Here is an 18737-nt window from a genome sequence, read left to right on the forward strand (position 1 = left end):
TCATTTATGCCAGTTTTTTCTTCATAGGTCTTCATTTAGTATGTGGTCCCTCAGGGTTACACCCAGCTTCGACCTCTCCATCTATCTTTGTGTTACTTTGAGCCTCCTGTCAAATAACCATGTTTAATGGTGCTATAACTAACACTATAGCTAGAAGTAGAATCATTCGGCTTTAGCCGTCTTTAGAGACGTGCGGCAAAACCCAAATGATTCTAGTTCTAGCTATAGTGTTAGTTCTACATAGTAACAGTGCTAGTGTAAAACTAAAACTAACACTATACATAGAAGTAGAATCATTCGGGTTTAGCCGTCTTTAGAGACGTGCGGCTAAACCCAAATGATTCTAGTTCTAGCTATAGTGTTAGTTCTACATAGTAACAGCGCTAGTGTAGAATCATTCGGGTTTAGCCGTCTTTAGAGACGTGCGGCTAAACCCAAATGATTCTAGTTCTAGCTATAGTGTTAGTTCTACATAGTAACAGCGCTAGTGTAAAACTAAAACTAACACTATACCTAGAAGTAGAATCATTCGGGTTTAGCCGTCTTTAGAGACGTGCGGCTAAACCCAAATGATTCTAGTTCTAGCTATAGTGTTAGTTCTACATAGTAACAGCGCTAATGTAAAACTAGAACTAACACTAGACCTAGAAGTAGAATCATTCGGGTTTAGCCGTCTTTAGAGACGTGCGGCTAAACCCAAATGATTCTAGTTCTAGCTATAGTGTTAGTTCTACATAGTAACAGCGCTAATGTAAAACTAGAACTAACACTAGACCTAGAAGTAGAATCATTCGGGTTTAGCCGTCTTTAGAGACGTGCGGCTAAACCCAAATGATTCTAGTTCTAGCTATAGTGTTAGTTCTACATAGTAACAGCGCTAATGTAAAACTAGAACTAACACTAGACCTAGAAGTAGAATCATTCGGGTTTAGCCGTCTTTAGAGACGTGCGGCTAAACCCAAATGATTCTAGTTCTAGCTATAGTGTTAGTTCTACATAGTAACAGCGCTAATGTAAAACTAGAACTAACACTAGACCTAGAAGTAGAATCATTCGGGTTTAGCCGTCTTTAGAGACGTGCGGCTAAACCCAAATGATTCTAGTTCTAGCTATAGTGTTAGTTCTACATAGTAACAGCGCTAATGTAAAACTAGAACTAACACTAGACCTAGAAGTAGAATCATTCGGGTTTAGCCGTCTTTAGAGACGTGCGGCTAAACCCAAATGATTCTAGTTCTAGCTATAGTGTTAGTTCTACATAGTAACAGCGCTAATGTAAAACTAGAACTAACACTAGACCTAGAAGTAGAATCATTCGGGTTTAGCCGTCTTTAGAGACGTGCGGCTAAACCCAAATGATTCTAGTTCTAGCTATAGTGTTAGTTCTACATAGTAACAGCGCTAATGTAAAACTAGAACTAACACTAGACCTAGAAGTAGAATCATTCGGGTTTAGCCGTCTTTAGAGACGTGCGGCTAAACCCAAATGATTCTAGTTCTAGCTATAGTGTTAGTTCTACATAGTAACAGCGCTAATGTAAAACTAGAACTAACACTAGACCTAGAAGTAGAATCATTCGGGTTTAGCCGTCTTTAGAGACGTGCGGCTAAACCCAAATGATTCTAGTTCTAGCTATAGTGTTAGTTCTACATAGTAACAGCGCTAATGTAAAACTAGAACTAACACTAGACCTAGAAGTAGAATCATTCGGGTTTAGCCGTCTTTAGAGACGTGCGGCTAAACCCAAATGATTCTAGTTCTAGCTATAGTGTTAGTTCTACATAGTAACAGCGCTAATGTAAAACTAGAACTAACACTAGACCTAGAAGTAGAATCATTCGGGTTTAGCCGTCTTTAGAGACGTGCGGCTAAACCCAAATGATTCTAGTTCTAGCTATAGTGTTAGTTCTACATAGTAACAGCGCTAATGTAAAACTAGAACTAACACTAGACCTAGAAGTAGAATCATTCGGGTTTAGCCGTCTTTAGAGACGTGCGGCTAAACCCAAATGATTCTAGTTCTAGCTATAGTGTTAGTTCTACATAGTAACAGCGCTAATGTAAAACTAGAACTAACACTAGACCTAGAAGTAGAATCATTCGGGTTTAGCCGTCTTTAGAGACGTGCGGCTAAACCCAAATGATTCTAGTTCTAGCTATAGTGTTAGTTCTACATAGTAACAGCGCTAATGTAAAACTAGAACTAACACTAGACCTAGAAGTAGAATCATTCGGGTTTAGCCGTCTTTAGAGACGTGCGGCTAAACCCAAATGATTCTAGTTCTAGCTATAGTGTTAGTTCTACATAGTAACAGCGCTAATGTAAAACTAGAACTAACACTAGACCTAGAAGTAGAATCATTCGGGTTTAGCCGTCTTTAGAGACGTGCGGCTAAACCCAAATGATTCTAGTTCTAGCTATAGTGTTAGTTCTACATAGTAACAGCGCTAGTGTAAAACTAAAACTAACACTATACCTAGAAGTAGAATCATTCGGGTTTAGCCGTCTTTAGAGACGTGCGGCTAAACCCAAATGATTCTAGTTCTATCTATAGTGTTAGTTCTACATAGTAACAGTGCTAATGTAAAACTAGAACTAACACTAGACCTAGAACTAGAAAGTTTCGAGTTTAGCCGTGCGTCTAAGACGCACGGCTAAACCCGAATGTTTCTAGTTCTAGGTCTAGTGTTAGTTCTAGTTTTACTTGTTATTTAGTGCTAAATTGCTGTATATTTTTGTTGAACTAAAAGTGGAACTCAAGTGGAATCATTTGGATTTAACAGTCTGAAAAAACGTTCGGTTAAACCCGAATGTTTCTAGGTCTAGTCTTAATTCTAGTGATCTAACACTATCACTAGAACTAAGCGAAAAGTCTCTTAAGACGGCAAAACCCGAACGGTTCTAGTTGTAGGTCTAGTGTGAGTTCTAATGCTAGTGATTAGAACTAAACTACACCTAGAAAGTTTCGGGTTTATATGGCTAAACAATATAAAAATATATTTTTATTGAACTAAAAATAGAAGAATCCGTTATATGGAGGTTTCACTATATTTTTTATTTATTATTAATGTTTGTTTCTAAACCATCTTGGTTGTGTTTACGTCAATTTTGTTTACATACGGAAAGCAATATGATTCACAAACGTCAAGTTTACAAACTTTGTTTACTCAATCCCTGTTAATATAGACTGTAGAGTCCCATGGTAAACATAAATTCCCGCTTGCAATGAAATCCTTGATATATTTAAATTGTTGATGGAATGTTATTGGGATTTTTAGTAAAGATTTACTCGTTAGACATTTCAGGTCGTTTAAGGAACGACAAAATTCCAAAGAAAGACCTTAACCACCGAAGTCGTCGTTCCTCACATACTAAGCGAACGTCTCACCGGCATAATAGAGACGCCAGAATTTAATATACTGCGGCGTAATAAAGGGTGATTCCCCGTCCTTTATGGTACGAGGGATAAGTGGGCACGCAGAATAACCCCACTACAGGGTTTCACAATCATCCGGATACGGACTTTGAATCCAAGAAATTAAATTAGAAAATTTTTTTTTAACTTTCGCCCAACCTCCAACTATCGTACAACTCAATTCCAACTTTTAATTGCTATTTACGCGGACCGGTTAATGAAAAAAATTACCTTTTCGAGTTTTCGGATTGGTATTAATATTAAAGGTTCCCCCCCCGTTCTTCTAATACATATTTATGGGGCGAGAAATGTAAATCCTCGAAACGGAGAGGGTTGCTTATTCTTAGAGGATTAATTTCCGTGGAGGATTTATAGAAGGCTCTCTCGCTTTGCCCAGTTTAATTACGCTTCAAACAATAGAAATCCGTGAACCAGGTACTTTCTTGATCTTTAAGATTTCACTTAATATTTACTTCCTTCGAAGTTATTTATTTTTTTCCATATTTTAATCCATTTTTTTGTATAACTGGTGAAAATAATGATTTATTTCGAACTCGAATGGGGCGAACGCGGCGTTGTTAGCACGTTTACACAAATTCAATGAAAACTGCTGCGCCAAACGCCACATTCCCCGGGTACGAAATTTAATTTTTTCGTTTGCATTCTGGTTCCATATTTTTCCCAATTTTTTTTGGGATGTTACGGTGGTGGATCGTCGCGTCAGAGGGGTAGTGACGCGAGTTATTTATTAATAAATGAAATAATGCGCGATTTGCGCATAAATCACCGTGAACAACGCGCTGCGTCGCCAATTTTATCAATTTAACTTCGCCCCGGACGTATTACAATCCGTAATTAATTGTTAAAACTGTTCAAATATCCAATTATCCGAAATCCGGCTGTTACAGAGTTAAATAAATTCCTATTTATTGCGAGATACATTTTCAATATTTTAACGTGTACCTGAATAGAGAATATTGTTTATAATTTTAATTTAATTCATATAATAAGAGATGATTTAATACAATTTTTATCAAATTTTTTGTTCAACCGGTATTAATTGAATTAAATCTACAACTAAAATTAGTAGCATTCAAATCTAGCGCTGAATAACAGTTAAAACTAGAACTAACACTAGACCCAGAACTAGAAAGTTTGGACCTTGGGACCCGGGAAGACGAAGTGGAATAGAATAAAGAATGAGGAAATAAGAATGGAACATAACACAATAGTAAAAAAGGTATTTGAAGCAAAGAAAAAGAGGAGATGAAGTGGGAGGAAAGAATGGCAGAAGTTGAGAAGGAAAACTCTAACAGATATAAAAGAAGTATCCAGGAACCGGAGTGAAAGAGGTGGATGAAGGACTAGAAAAAAGATTTATCCAACGCCATCAAGCGTAATGATCAGGAGAAGTATTTTGGCAGCAATTAGGTTGCGACTTCTTTTGCCATTTTTCTGGAATTCATCTTTGGGCAACCAGTGTCACTTTGCTTGTAGTACATATTACACAGTGCATTTTCGAATTATCAACCCAATACACATTTACGACTTCGGCTTAACTAAAAAAAGGTAATGTCTGATTTTGAGTATTTAAGCCGAGTTTGCTTGCAGTTGAGTCTCAGTATAGGTTCTATCATTTCGTTATTTGCAAATTACAAATTTTATATTCCAATATACTATTTTTCTGTTTCATAAATATGGTCCAATTAATTTCTGCAAAGTTTGAATGTTGATAATGTATAATAATTAGTGTAGATTCAAGAAGAAGAAAATAATCGTTAGCACGTGAAAGTTATTCGGCATACCGAAACCAGTAGGATGAGAGAGAAGCGCGTTACGCGACACCTTCGCCGGGAAATTCGAAATTAATTCCTGGAAAGCCGTTAATGCCTTACGTGACGACGGCGGTGGCGGCGTTTACCTTCAAGCCAACCCCTTCAACCCCGCTCTCTCCATCCACGATTGTTACACCCCGATATGGAAATCCGCGGATTCGCAATTAGTTGTTTTGAATCCGAAATGAGATGAAGCTGCTTCGGTGGTGATTAGGAACTTGGAACAAAATTAAACTTACGGATAGATAAAAAGTTATGTTGTGATTATCGATTTTTCAGGGATAATACAATTAACGTAATTAGTCGTCTTCCTTGTATTAAGGGCGGAAGTTGGTTCTAAACTCCCCACTATTTTTTGGTACAAACGCTCCCAAGGGGATTGTGAGGGAACTAATTAGGTTAAAGCGCGAAATTTAAATATAGGTCTATACCGGTTTATACCATTACTTTATTTTGAAGAGTCAAGTGCATTTTCCTAATAAATAGGAAAAAACATGAATTTAAAGTTTTTCCAAGATAATATTCATAATTTTTAACGTATATTGCTCTCATTGGCAAAAAGCGCCAATTTATCTATTGGATAAACTTATCAAGAGGTGGTAAAAGTGGCCCTAACTTATTTAAATACTTAACTAAAGGATATAAAACACTAAACCAAAAGAACGTAAGGGACAAATTAACATTGAAGTTATGAGTGTATTTATTTCAAAATATAATAAAGAAGGGTTTAAGAACACAAAATTTACAATAATGACATGAAACTGTCGAATTGTCAATTACCTAACCTTCAAATTCAAAATCAAAATTCAAAATTGCCTATGTGTGAACCTTCCTCGCATTCAACCAATCACGTGCAAGGTCAATCTGGTGACAAATTTAAAAGACTCCTCCTGGTTTAAAAACAGAGTATAATATTGCCAAAGAAAACTTCAAGGTATAATTAATGTTTGTAAACAAAACTAACCTTACCTAACATTCCTTCACGCTATAATTGACATTACAAAAGAAAACTTCACGCTATAATTGCCATTACTAATTGCCAAAAAAAACTTCATGGTATAATTAATGTTTGTAAACAAAACTAACCTTACCTCACATTCCTTCACGCTATAATTGACATTACAAAAGAAAACTTCACGCTATAATTGCCATTACTAATTGCCAAAGAATACTTCATGGTATAATTAATGTTTGTAAACAAAACTAACCTTACCGAACATTCCTTCACGCTATAATTGACATTACAAAAGAAAACTTCACGCTATAATTGCCATTACAAATTGCCAAAGAATAGTTCATGGTATAATTAATGTTTGTAAACAAAACTAACCTTACCTAACATTCAGCGTCTGAAGACACAGTGCTAAACCCGAAACTTAAAAATATACAACTTAGCGCTGAATAACAATTAAAACTAGAACTAACACTTGCACTAGAACTATACTCTGTTTTTAAACCAGGAGGAGTCAACGCGAAAGTCAGATTTACACTGGGAAAAATCACCAGAAAATATCACTAGATATTTTGGCGGTAAATTTAAATTAATAATTATTATTTATTTATTTACTTATTATTGTATTGTTACAGACCATTGCGTTAAGGGCACCATTTGTTGTTTTGTAGTAAAAGTTTTTCTGTATTATGCTCCGGATACCGTTTTTTTTCAACACTCTTCTATTTTTAACATTTTTGAAAAATTCTCCTCATTGATGCATCATACAACGGGGTTATCACCAATTATTACACTAAACGACAAAACAAAAATGTGACGTTTGGTTTCACCTCTGAGTTTGACGTTATACATAAATTTTTCTATGGTTACAAGCGCTTTGTTTGTGTAGATAATGCAGATTGCTGCAAATTCAGTTTACAACGTCATCCAGTGGATTGTGAGGGTACTAAATCTCGGTCTACATTTTTATAGTAGTAAGATTGCACACCATGTACAAATGTCAAAAAAAATAATGGCATATTTCATTTTTGTTATAATTAATCAAAATGACCGAAAAAGCCGATCTCTTTAAAAACCTCATTCTTGAATTAGCCATAAGCGCGATAATCGTACAACCACCCGATATCGTCGACTTTGCGGCCAGGTTGTTTGAAGAAATTGAGAAAGCGAGGAAGTTGAAGGATGTTGAAATGGGTGAGGAGGAGGAACAAGCTACAATTGTTAAAAGTTCGACGGATATTACTGATTTAACGGGGATGTCGCAATTGTAATAATGTAAACGTTGGTTTTATGAAAATAAATTTTGGTTTGATTTAATTTGAATTATTTCCCGATAATGATGGGGTGAAATTGACGGAAAATTTAACTTTTTTTAATTAAGGATCGTTTTTGATATGGCGCTTTCATTTTTCTCGACACTAATGAGCGTCGCCCGTCTATACAAATTGGACACAATGCCAAGTCGGCTAAACACTCAACAATACGTATTATTAAAAGTTGTTGGGGACGTGATATTTTAATGATAACGACGCTTAACGTTACATCTTTAAATCCCATTTACATTTCCATTCATTTCAATATTTTTATCGTTATTAAATTAATTTCGTGAAATTCTCTTCCATACTAAATTAAATTAGGGCTTCTATATATATGTATAGTAATGAAATCCAACAACCCATGCCCATTTATATAGATTCAATTTCCTCATTTTCGCCGGTATCGTTATTGCGACTGGTAAAGTTTCGAACGGAAGCGGGTTAGTTGTTTCGAGAAGCCGTTTCCATTATAAAGGAATTCCTCCTATAAAGCTACAAACTAAAGCTCCATCCGAAACGGTTCGCTTGACACTACAAACTGTCACCGCTAAATACCTCCTCACATTGTAACATTTACCAGATTTACGGTTTAAATGTACAGCAAAACTTTAATATAACGGATCTCGTACTATTAATATTATCTATTTAATACATCAATATATTTAAATATTAATGTTACCGCTCATTAAACTGCCCCTCAGCTCGGACATAACCATTTTTCAAGCAGAAGTACTTGCTATAAACTTCTGCACCGCAACCTGTACTCTCTGGGGGCAGTGATGTTACTCTATGGTGGGTTCCAGGCCAAAGAGGTAGCGAAAACACCCTTCATTAGACCCCAACCCGGTTATGAACTACAAAAAGCCCACCTAAAATAAGTAATCAACAGTTGGGAGGCCTGAAGACATTGAGCTGAAGATCAAACTTGTCGACTTTGTAACGACAAGTCAGAAACGGCTGAACATATATTGTGTAATTGCGTTGCCAGAGGCCGCCTAAGACACAAAATTTTTGGTAAAGCTCTTTTGACACCTACAGACATAAAGGAACAATACCTTGGAGCAATAAGGACGTATATTTGTCCTAAAAGCAGAAAAGTAATTGCAGAAATAGACTGAATTGGGTGTGGAGAGAGAAAAATAGATTTCAGAGCAGAAAGGGACTTGGCAGAAAGATCGGAAAAAGACTAGTAATAGCAGTAAAAGACTAGATTGTGGTTGAAAAGAGGTAAAGAAGACTGAGCAGAGACTAGTAATAGAAAAAAATATTTGGACAGAGACTGGGAAGAAAGGAGGAAGACTGGAAAAAAAAGTTGGTAATAGACTAAATTGGGTCTGGAGAGAAAAAAGAGACCGGTAATACAAGAAAGATATTGAATAGATACTGGAAAGGGCAAAAAGAGACTTTACAAAAAGGAGAAAGATCCATTACACAATTTTTACCAATTACACCTTATTGAAGCAGAAAACACTAACATTGACATAATAATATATACTCTAATTGAATTTTCGATTAAATATTGCAAATTCTATTAATTACCCTATAACCATTTAATTGATAATGAACCTTAATTAGGTGAAATAACTTAATTAAACCTAATTGAATTGATGAAACTTTGATGTTGTAGCACCAAAAATGAAATTAAAAAATGTATTTTTAGTTGACCTTCGTTAACTTCCATTTTGAAGTGTTCTCATGTCTCGACTACACAGGAGTAGTCGTCCTTTAGTTGAAAGTTACATTAGAGCATCCCCATCGTGTGCTGTCGTTAAAATAATTAACCACCCTTTATTTCCTTTTACAGGATGCGGTTTTACACGGCCCTCGTCCTGGTCTGCCTAGTGCAGCAGGCGATTCCAGGTCCAGCTTGTAGAATAAGCGAGTTTCCATGTCGCAATGGAAAATGTGTTAAGCTAAACGCTTATTGCGATGGAGCTGACGATTGCGGAGATTTATCCGATGAACCTAATTATTGTACAGGTAAGATTGCTTTTTTTAATTAAAATTTTATTAAAAGATTTTAATGGTACATAAAAAATTGTTCAAGTTTCCCCATTTAAAGTTGATGATGATCTAGGATAGGTGTAAAAATAGATAGAATGGTTCTTTGGAGTTGGTTGCATTAGACGTGGATTTTTATTGTTACGGTGATGGGGGGTGGAGAGTTTCGGGGGAGTTTGAAGATGGCACGGATCGGAAGTACTAAAGACGGGATCAAGTCCGGGACGATGGATAAAATTTTACGACGGCCGCGCGTTGGTGGTTATCGGGATATCGAAGGTTCTTCGTTTTCGTTCTTGGTTAGACGTGAATCGCGGTTAACTGGGAATTAAAAGGAACTCAGTCGAAATCGCTGTCGTACGAATGACGTGCTTCCTCTTTATTTTACGCTCAAAGAAATCGAAAGGTTTATACAATTGATTCACGAATTATTGATAATAATAAAATAAGACAAAAAAAGTTTGATTAATTGATTGATTGGTTACGAATAGGTATTGCATTTTTTACTGTTGTTTTCTAGTGTTAGTTCTAGTTGTATAAGAACATACAACAATCTAAAGCTGAATAATAACTAAGACTAGAGCTAAGTAGCTTTAGGACTAACATTAGACCTAGAACTAGAAGCATTCGGATTTAGCCGAACGTCTCTTAAGACGGCTAAACCCGAATGATTCTAGTTCTAGGTATAGTGTTAGTTCTAGTTTTACACTAGCACTGTTACTACGTACACTAGCACTGCTACTATGTAGAACTAACACTATACCTAGTACTAGAATCATTCGGGTTTAGCCGCACGTCTCTAAAGACGGCTAAACCCAAATGATTCTAGTTCTAGGTATAGTGTTAGTTCTAGTTTTACACTAGTACTGTTACTACGTACACTAGCACTGCTACTATGTAGAACTAACACTATACCTAGAACAAGAATCATTTGGGTTTAGCCGCACGTCTCTAAAGACGGCTAAACCCAAATGATTCTAGTTCTAGGTATAGTGTTAGTTCTAGTTTCACACTTGCATTGTTACTAGAACTAACATCAGACCTAGAACTAGAAACATGTGGGTTTAGCCATACGTCGCTTAAGACGGCTAAACCCGAATGATCTAGTTGTAGGTCTAGTGTTAGTTCTAGTTTTAGTTTAATGAAGTTCTGCACTCATAATTCTCCAAGAGAAATTGGGTTGGGTTTCCCGCAGGAACCTGGAATATCAACCGAACCCGACCAAATCCAACCCAAACACAACCCAACATAATACAATGCAACCCAACCCAACCCAAACACAACCCAACATAATACAATGCAACCCAACCCAACCCAACCCAACCAATTGGAAAAGAGGAATTATCTATTCAGTCTAGAAAAATGAAAATTGTAGTGGCAACACTACTATGTAGCTCTATACAAGCTACTAGTGTCAGTCCTAGTTTTAACTGGTTTTTCGTTTCCGTTCTTAGTTTAACGTGAATCACAGTTAACTGAGAATTAAAAGGAACTCAGTGGAGATCGCTTTATATTACACTCAAAGAAATAGAAAGGTTTATCCAATTGATTCAAGAATTATTGATAATAATAAAATAAGACAAAGAAAGTTTGATTAATTGGTTAGGAATAGGTATTGAATTTTTTAGAGGGTTAAAAAAAAAGGGCTGGGTAAATTGAAAACTCTTCCCCCAAGAAAGTTCTCTCCTTTCGGCAATTACTGCGTTCCCCATCAATTCTCGATCGGCTATGTGAATCTACAACACCAAACTAATCGTAACTCCATCCTGGGGTTCTTCCGCGGCCGCATAAATTATTAAACCAATAATAATGCGCGAGCCTCCGCAAAGAATGCCCGATGAATATTCAATGACGGTTTTACAGTTCCGCACTGAAACGACGAGACCCAAAACTAGTCCTTCGCTAGTTCGGTAAAATCGCGAGTGCGGTCACGTACGGGGCCCCTTCATTAAAAATTGACACGGCACGAGTGCGGGCCAGGTCAAACATATTGAATAATTAAAACCGCGCAGTTCCTACCTCGTTCCTTTTTTTCTTTCTATATTTCGTCTCTTTCTTTACTTTACCTTCTTCCCCTTTTAGTTCCCGGTTTTCTTGCGGGAATTGATCAACTCGAATTGCTATTAGGCGAACGTGGGGCATTTTAAGTTATCTGCGATCAATTCGTATTCGACCCTTTTTTGTTCTTTCCCTCTTCGTTCTGCATTACCAGTTTGGACGTTGCCTTCTTCGTCCTTGCAGTTTTCGTTTTAGTTCTCGGGCTGCCGAGTTCCGAAGTTTTGTTCGATTGACTTCTTCTCCGTTTGCTGTCTATTATTTTTCTTAGATTTCGAGGCGTCTTCGAATGGGCAACGATAGGGAATTGATCAGCACCAGCACAGTTCGGGCTATTAATGTATTTCGCAGTCTCGGCGAGAGCTCAAGGAGTTTCCGAATAAACGAAATTGAGCCGTTCCGGTAACTGATTTCCAATTTCTCCTTTTCGCCGGTTCATTGTTCAAGCTACCATTGATAATTATCAATAGCAATCTTGATTTTATGTTTTTTTTTTTTCTTTTAGGTATTATATAACACCTAATATCCGAGGAGGTAATGCATGCTTAAGTGGATCGTGAATCCATCTACCGTTCGCTTCCTCCCTTCACCATCGTCACGACTCCCTCACTTCGCATTAATTGAACGTGGGGAGTCGAGTGCAGATTTATGTAGGGGATGCGGAGCGTCTTCGAAGGAACGCGTCTGTACCCGCAGGATATTGATTTACTAATTCATTGTCGGTTGGCGCCGGTCCCATGTAAATTCAATACCCTTTACCTATGGTAAACAGCGTTGAGACGACAATATGATGTTTGATGGCACAAACGCTCTTTATCCATTTTGACCAACATTTAAATCCAATCATCATTTAAATCCAACCGTTTTAATTCCACTACAATCATAACGAAGAAGAGTTAATCCACTTCGACGCCTTTCTGTATGTTATAATTATCACGAACGTGTTAATCAACATTGATTCATCGCCGATGTGTACATAAACATATGATTACTGTAGTTGGAGCTGAACATACAATAATAGTAAGTGTTAAACGTGCCTTGATATATATGTGTCATGAATGGTACATCTATCCGTTAGGATGTAGCGTATAACATTTGCTAATTGATATCTCAACGCTGCTGAGTTGGCATCGTTCTGTTCATGCAGTAAATTTGATGTGGAGGTTGTACCAAAATTATTGTTGGCTGCACTACCGACAAGTTTATTTCGTTCGTAAAAGTGTTGATACAAAATTGCATTACAGGACAAATTTGACCGACAAAGTTGATACATTTTTAATGGCACCGTGATATACAGCGGGGGGATCCCGTTCGAGTTATTTTTTGCGCGTCAACTTTATATTGCAACACTTTAGCAGATTGCCGATAAAATTTTCGCATCATATCCGACACAGTGGATTAATGTTCGTATAAATCTATACCTGTCAACGTAAATACATCTTTCCGGCATTGTTTAGCGATAATAATCAACAGTATTTAGCGAGATTTAAATCGAAAACGAAAATAAATGGAGATTTATTCGAAAATGCGGAAACGATTGATGTGTATCTGCAAGGCAAATTGCAATGGAGTCGAATTTACTCGAATCGATTCAACATTTCCCTAATGAAAAGACATTTCCAACGAGTGCATATAGAAACGGTGGTGGCGTCATCTCGAAAAGTGTGTGTAGATGAAAATGTCTTTGTTGGTTATCGGTTTAGGGTGCAATTTTGTTTACGTTAAAATAGCGCTTTTTACGATCACTCTTTTAAATCTCTCTTTTCGTCAAGAACAACCCAAAGTCATACCTGCGGATCGGAAATTTATTATACAGACCATTGACTCCAGTCAATGGTAATATTTCCTTTATGAAAGTCGTCGTCGAGATTGGAATTTTGACGACAATGTTTAACGGTTCGGAAAGCGCTGCCATCCGAATTGGTAAACGTTATTTCCACCGAATTCTAATATTATTTTTGAGAAAATACAGTTAAACCTCAATATAACGAATTAGTACGGGGAAAAGAGCGTTTGCAAATAATTTTACCTAATTCCATTATGAAAATTAAATTTTACATGACTTTCTGTCATTATGTAACGTCACTTTTTTTATAATCAGTGAATGAGTCTTCAGACGCATGGCTAAGCCCGATACTTTCTAGTTCTAGGTCTAGTGTTAGTTCTAGTTTTAATTGTTATACAGCGTTACACCAAGAACTAGAATCATTCGGGTTTAGCCGTCTTAAGCGACGTAAGGCTAAATCCAAATAATTCTAGCTCTAGGTATAGCGTTAGTTCTATACAATAACAGTGCTAGTGTAAAACTAGAACTAAGACTATACCTAGAACTAGTATCATTCGGGTTTAGCCGTCTTTCAAGACGTGCGGCTAAACCCGAAAGATTCTAGTTCTAGGTATAGTGTTAGTTCTAAATACTAACAGCGCTAGTGTAAAACTAGAACTAAGACTACACCTAGAACTAGAATCATTCGGGTTTAGCCGTCTTTAGAGACGTGCGGCTAAACCCAAATGATTCTAGTTCTAGGTATAGTGCTAGTTCTAAATAGTAACAGTGCTAGTGTAAAACTAGAACTGAGACTATACCTAGAACTAGAATCATTCGGGTTTAGCCGTCTTAAGCGACGTAAGGCTAAACCCGAATGATTCTAATTCTAGGTATAGCGTTAGTTCTATACAATAACAGTGCTAGTGTAAAACTAGAACTAAGACTACACCTAGAACTAGAATCATTCGGGTTTAGCCGTCTTTAGAGACGTGCGGCTAAATCCGAATGATTCTAGTTCTAGGTATAGTGTTAGTTCTAAATAGTAACAGTGCTAGTGTAAAACTAGAACTAACACTATACCTAGAACTAGAATCATTCGGGTTTAGCCGTCTTAAGCGACGTAAGGCTAAACCCAAATAATTCTAGTTCTAGGTATAGCGTTAGTTCTATACAATAACAGTGCTAGTGTAAAACTAGAACTAACACTATACCTAGAACTAGAATCATTCGGATTTAGCCGTCTTTAGAGACGTGCGGCTAAATCCGAATGATTCTAGTTCTAGGTATAGTGTTAGTTCTAAATAGTAACAGTGCTAGTGTAAAACTAGAACTAACACTATACCTAGAACTAGAATCATTCGGGTTTAGCCGTCTTAAGCGACGTAAGGCTAAACCCAAATAATTCTAGTTCTAGGTATAGCGTTAGTTCTATACAATAACAGTGCTAGTGTAAAACTAGAACTAAGACTACACCTAGAACTAGAATCATTCGGGTTTAGCCGTCTTTAGAGACGTGCGGCTAAATCCGAATGATTCTAGTTCTAGGTATAGTGTTAGTTCTAAATAGTAACAGTGCTAATGTAAAACTAGAACTAACACTATACCTAGAACTAGAATCATTCGGATTTAGCCGTCTTTAGAGACGTGCGGCTAAATCCGAATGATTCTAGTTCTAGGTATAGTGTTAGCTCTAAATAGTAACAGTGCTAGTGTAAAACTAGAACTAAGACTACACCTAGAACTAGAATCATTCGGGTTTAGCCGTCTTTAGAGACGTGCGGCTAAACCCAAATGATTCTAGTTCTAGGTATAGTGCTAGTTCTACATAGTAACTAGTGTAAAACTAGATCTAGCGTTAGTTTAATTTTTAGTCAGTTATATCGAAATTTGCCGTTAATTCTTTTTATTTTTAATTTTATTTCACACTGTAAACTCTAAGTTAATGAAAGTGCGCCTGAATAATTCAACCCGTATCGATTCTCATGCACAAGCTCTGTTATTTTGTATTCACCGACGACCCCGTGAATTCGGGGTTGTTGATTACCGGAGTAGATTAGGGAATTAAGACTTCGGCGGTCTGTCACGAAATAACCACCTTGAAAGATTTAGTTAATGGACATTTACTGTTAAGTATTCATTAAGCGCTTTTAATTTATTTTAATTGAAAAACTATTTATTCGAATTCAAATATATATTCGTATATAAAAATTACGTTAAATCGAAACTAAACGATTCGTTTAATTTGCGAAAATAAATTCAATTTTAAAGGTTTATTAATGCGAACGGATTATTTCGAAATTACCGATTAATTGTTTTCGAAACGTCAAATAAATTTTGTGCGTTTAAAGGGGGGAAGAATAAATGTCGTTTCGATCGAAACGGACGTGCGAAATGATTTAAAGGGCCCCTGTTATGAATTGCCCATTAGGGTTTTCTATATTGTATGTATTATGTACAATACTACCCCGAGAATTTCTGAACCCGCACCAACTTTGTATACAATTAAATTTATTATCGCCAGTTTCGATTATCATCAAACGATTATTATCGTTTATTAGACCCGAAAATATCTCCGTTGCGTTGTTATGATATCCCAGAACTAATCACATTTATCTTAATGCATGTAATTAATATGTGAATGATTTAATTAACAAGGTATAGAGGGGGGCTACTGTTGGACATTGTTATCTATTGTAATAATAGTCACTAACAAGAGGAGCTTATTACGTAATCCAACATCAAAAAGCCATCATTCATCATTAATTTTTCAATTTCATTTTAAAGAATAAATCGTTACCACTGATGCATTTCATTAGTTAATTAAAGCCAAATTTCGAAATGATACAGTCAGAATTATTCATTACAACTAAAATCCTCTTTGTATGTATTTTATTAATCCAATTAAATCAATAACCACATATACAGGTGATGATCAGAAATTTGCATCAATGAAACATATTAACTTGCCAATAAATTAAAACGTGCACCAAGTGCGTTATAACTGTAAAGATAAGCACGAGGCTAGCTACAAAGGATACCAATGAAGTTGCAGAAAAGGAGAGATTATTTCTAATATAATAAAACCTTTAATAGGAACCATCTAAGATGCATTATGTAATCGCATCCAACCATAATAATCAACCAGAGGACTCCTAACTATAACAGACTATGTAATCCAGCGGCAAAGTTCTAGACTGAAAGTAACTTAAAGTAGATGTAAAAGCTTAACGTGGTCCAAAGTGTGGATTAGATCATTACATGCTAATAGTAAATATAAACTGCGCACAACTCTCTTTCAGCCAAACTTTCCTTGGCAGACACGAAGAATTACGCCCCAATTACTAACTTTAGAGGAGATTAAGCAAGCTATCAAGATACAAAGAAACTACAAGATGCCCGGTATTGATAACCTTCCCCTAGACCTGTACAAAGTAAAGGGCGAACATATAATTATTGAACTGCACTCATAATTCTCCAAGAGAAGTTTGGTTGGGTTTCCCACAGGAACATGGGATATCAATTCAACCCGACCAAATCCAACCCAACCCAACCGATTGGAAAAGAGGAATTATCTGTCCAGTCTATAACATGAGGAATAAGCTACGTCTCTTAAGATGGCTGTGCTACAATAATCTAGCACTGAATAACAGTTATTATCAACAGGAATTATCTGTCCAGTTTATAAAATGAAGAATAAGCTACGTCTCTTAAGATGGCTGTGCTACAATAATCTAGCACTGAATAACAGTTAAAACTAGAACTAACACTAGACCTAGAACTAGAAAGTTTCGGGTTTAGCCGTGCGTCTTCAGACGAAATTTTTTTTAAAATAAATCAATTTAAATTGTTAGATAAAAAAATGTTTGCTCTTACTCCAAAAACTCTTGTTTGAAGTAGATTCCCAACTTATTAGCTCAAAATGTAATTAATAAAGCTTTCAATTTCGGATAGTGCACTTTTTTCTGTTGGTATTTTATTAAATTGTTCGTTGGCAAACGGCCGGTGTGACTTTGTTAATTTTCGCAATGTGTTGCAGGTATAATGGTCGTATAAAAAAATAACCCCAAAATATATGGAATGGGTTTTTGTAATAAAACGCGGTTTTTGTTATAAAACCGTTCCATTTTTGTTTGCTTTTTATTTCATTTTTCAATCAATAAAAATAAAAAACTTTTTTATCCCACAATAGTTTCTTCCTTGTTTTAAGTAAACCATTTCGGGTGAATTGGCAAATTGGATTTAAGTTGTAAACTGACCGAAGCTTGCCGGGCGAATGGGCTGATTAATAAAGAGGAGACGCGGCAGGAGAGACCCAGTTGATAATTAATCGCGGTTCCTGCAATGGCTTTACCGAGCCAGATGCACTATTAATCTGAACCGGAGGAGATTTAGGGAGTTGTGTAGAGCGGCGCGGTCTTGATGAAACAAAGCCGCAACCAGTCATGCCCAAGAAGCGTCGAGAAGACGTTGCGGCACTTGATGATTTATTGGCCGAAAATTCGAACGGGTGTTGACAAATTGCCGATGAATTATAGATATCCTAAGATCACAAATCCAGAAAAATATTGATTTATTAACCACGACAAAATAAAGATTTAAAGTACCATCGAAGAATCACAACCAAAGCAATTATCGATAATTACAACGGAAAATTATGGCATTCATGCGCAATCCAATAAAACCTAACAGGGTAGGTCAATGGGGACAAAATTTGTCATCGGTAATGCGTACAATAGCCCAAAATCCGGTAATATTCCCCCCCAAACTCGTTAAGCCTATACCCAACGCACCCATTCACCCAAACACTCGAATTTTTGTTTTGATAACTACCCAAGCGCGGATTCTCCTCTCTTCCATACACCAACGTATAACGCCATAAGCCAAGGTAATGCATGTTCAAGTGATTCCGAACCCGAAGTCCCTCGGTTACGTCGTCTCTTTACCCCGCGAGCACGTCGCACTTCGCATTAATTGAACCCGGGTTTCGGCACGAGATGAGAGGGGGTGTGGCGGCAAAGAACGGGAAGTGGATGTGCTATATGTGAGATTTATGGTGACCTGGTGCTTTAAATTCTAATGCCGGGACTCCGGAATGAGATCGAAAACATCGTATTTTTCAACGAAAACAAGATGGTTCTTGATGATAGTGAACGTTAAAACGATGTAACCTTGTTTTCAAGTAGCCAACGTTTCCCACAAATTAATGCTAAATTGCACAATCGATGTACTTCTATTAAATGCATCAGTGGCAAATAGATTTTAAAATTGCCTCATCGAAGCATAAATAATTTCTGAATTTTAACTCATTATATATATATATATATATATAATTTATGCGTTCATCAGTTAGATAAATTTGATATTAATTACAACGCTTTGGCTTAGTCAGGTGT

The 18737-nt window shown here is 36.6% G+C and overlaps 1 protein-coding gene across 4 annotated transcripts in view; it reads left to right on the forward strand.

Moving 5' to 3' along the window:
• The window catches only part of LOC111426602 (uncharacterized), a 116939-nt gene that overhangs the window by 84910 nt on the left and 13292 nt on the right, over nt 1-18737 (forward strand). For all 4 annotated transcript variants that reach the window (XM_071196178.1, XM_023061209.2, XM_023061211.2 and 1 more), the window contains one exon: nt 9325-9500. In XM_071196178.1, coding sequence (XP_071052279.1) covers nt 9325-9500 — 176 coding nt within the window. The remainder of the gene's footprint in view (nt 1-9324; nt 9501-18737) is intronic.

This window comes from Onthophagus taurus, chromosome 5, assembly GCF_036711975.1.
Source record: "Onthophagus taurus isolate NC chromosome 5, IU_Otau_3.0, whole genome shotgun sequence".
NCBI lineage: Eukaryota > Metazoa > Arthropoda > Insecta > Coleoptera > Scarabaeidae > Onthophagus > Onthophagus taurus.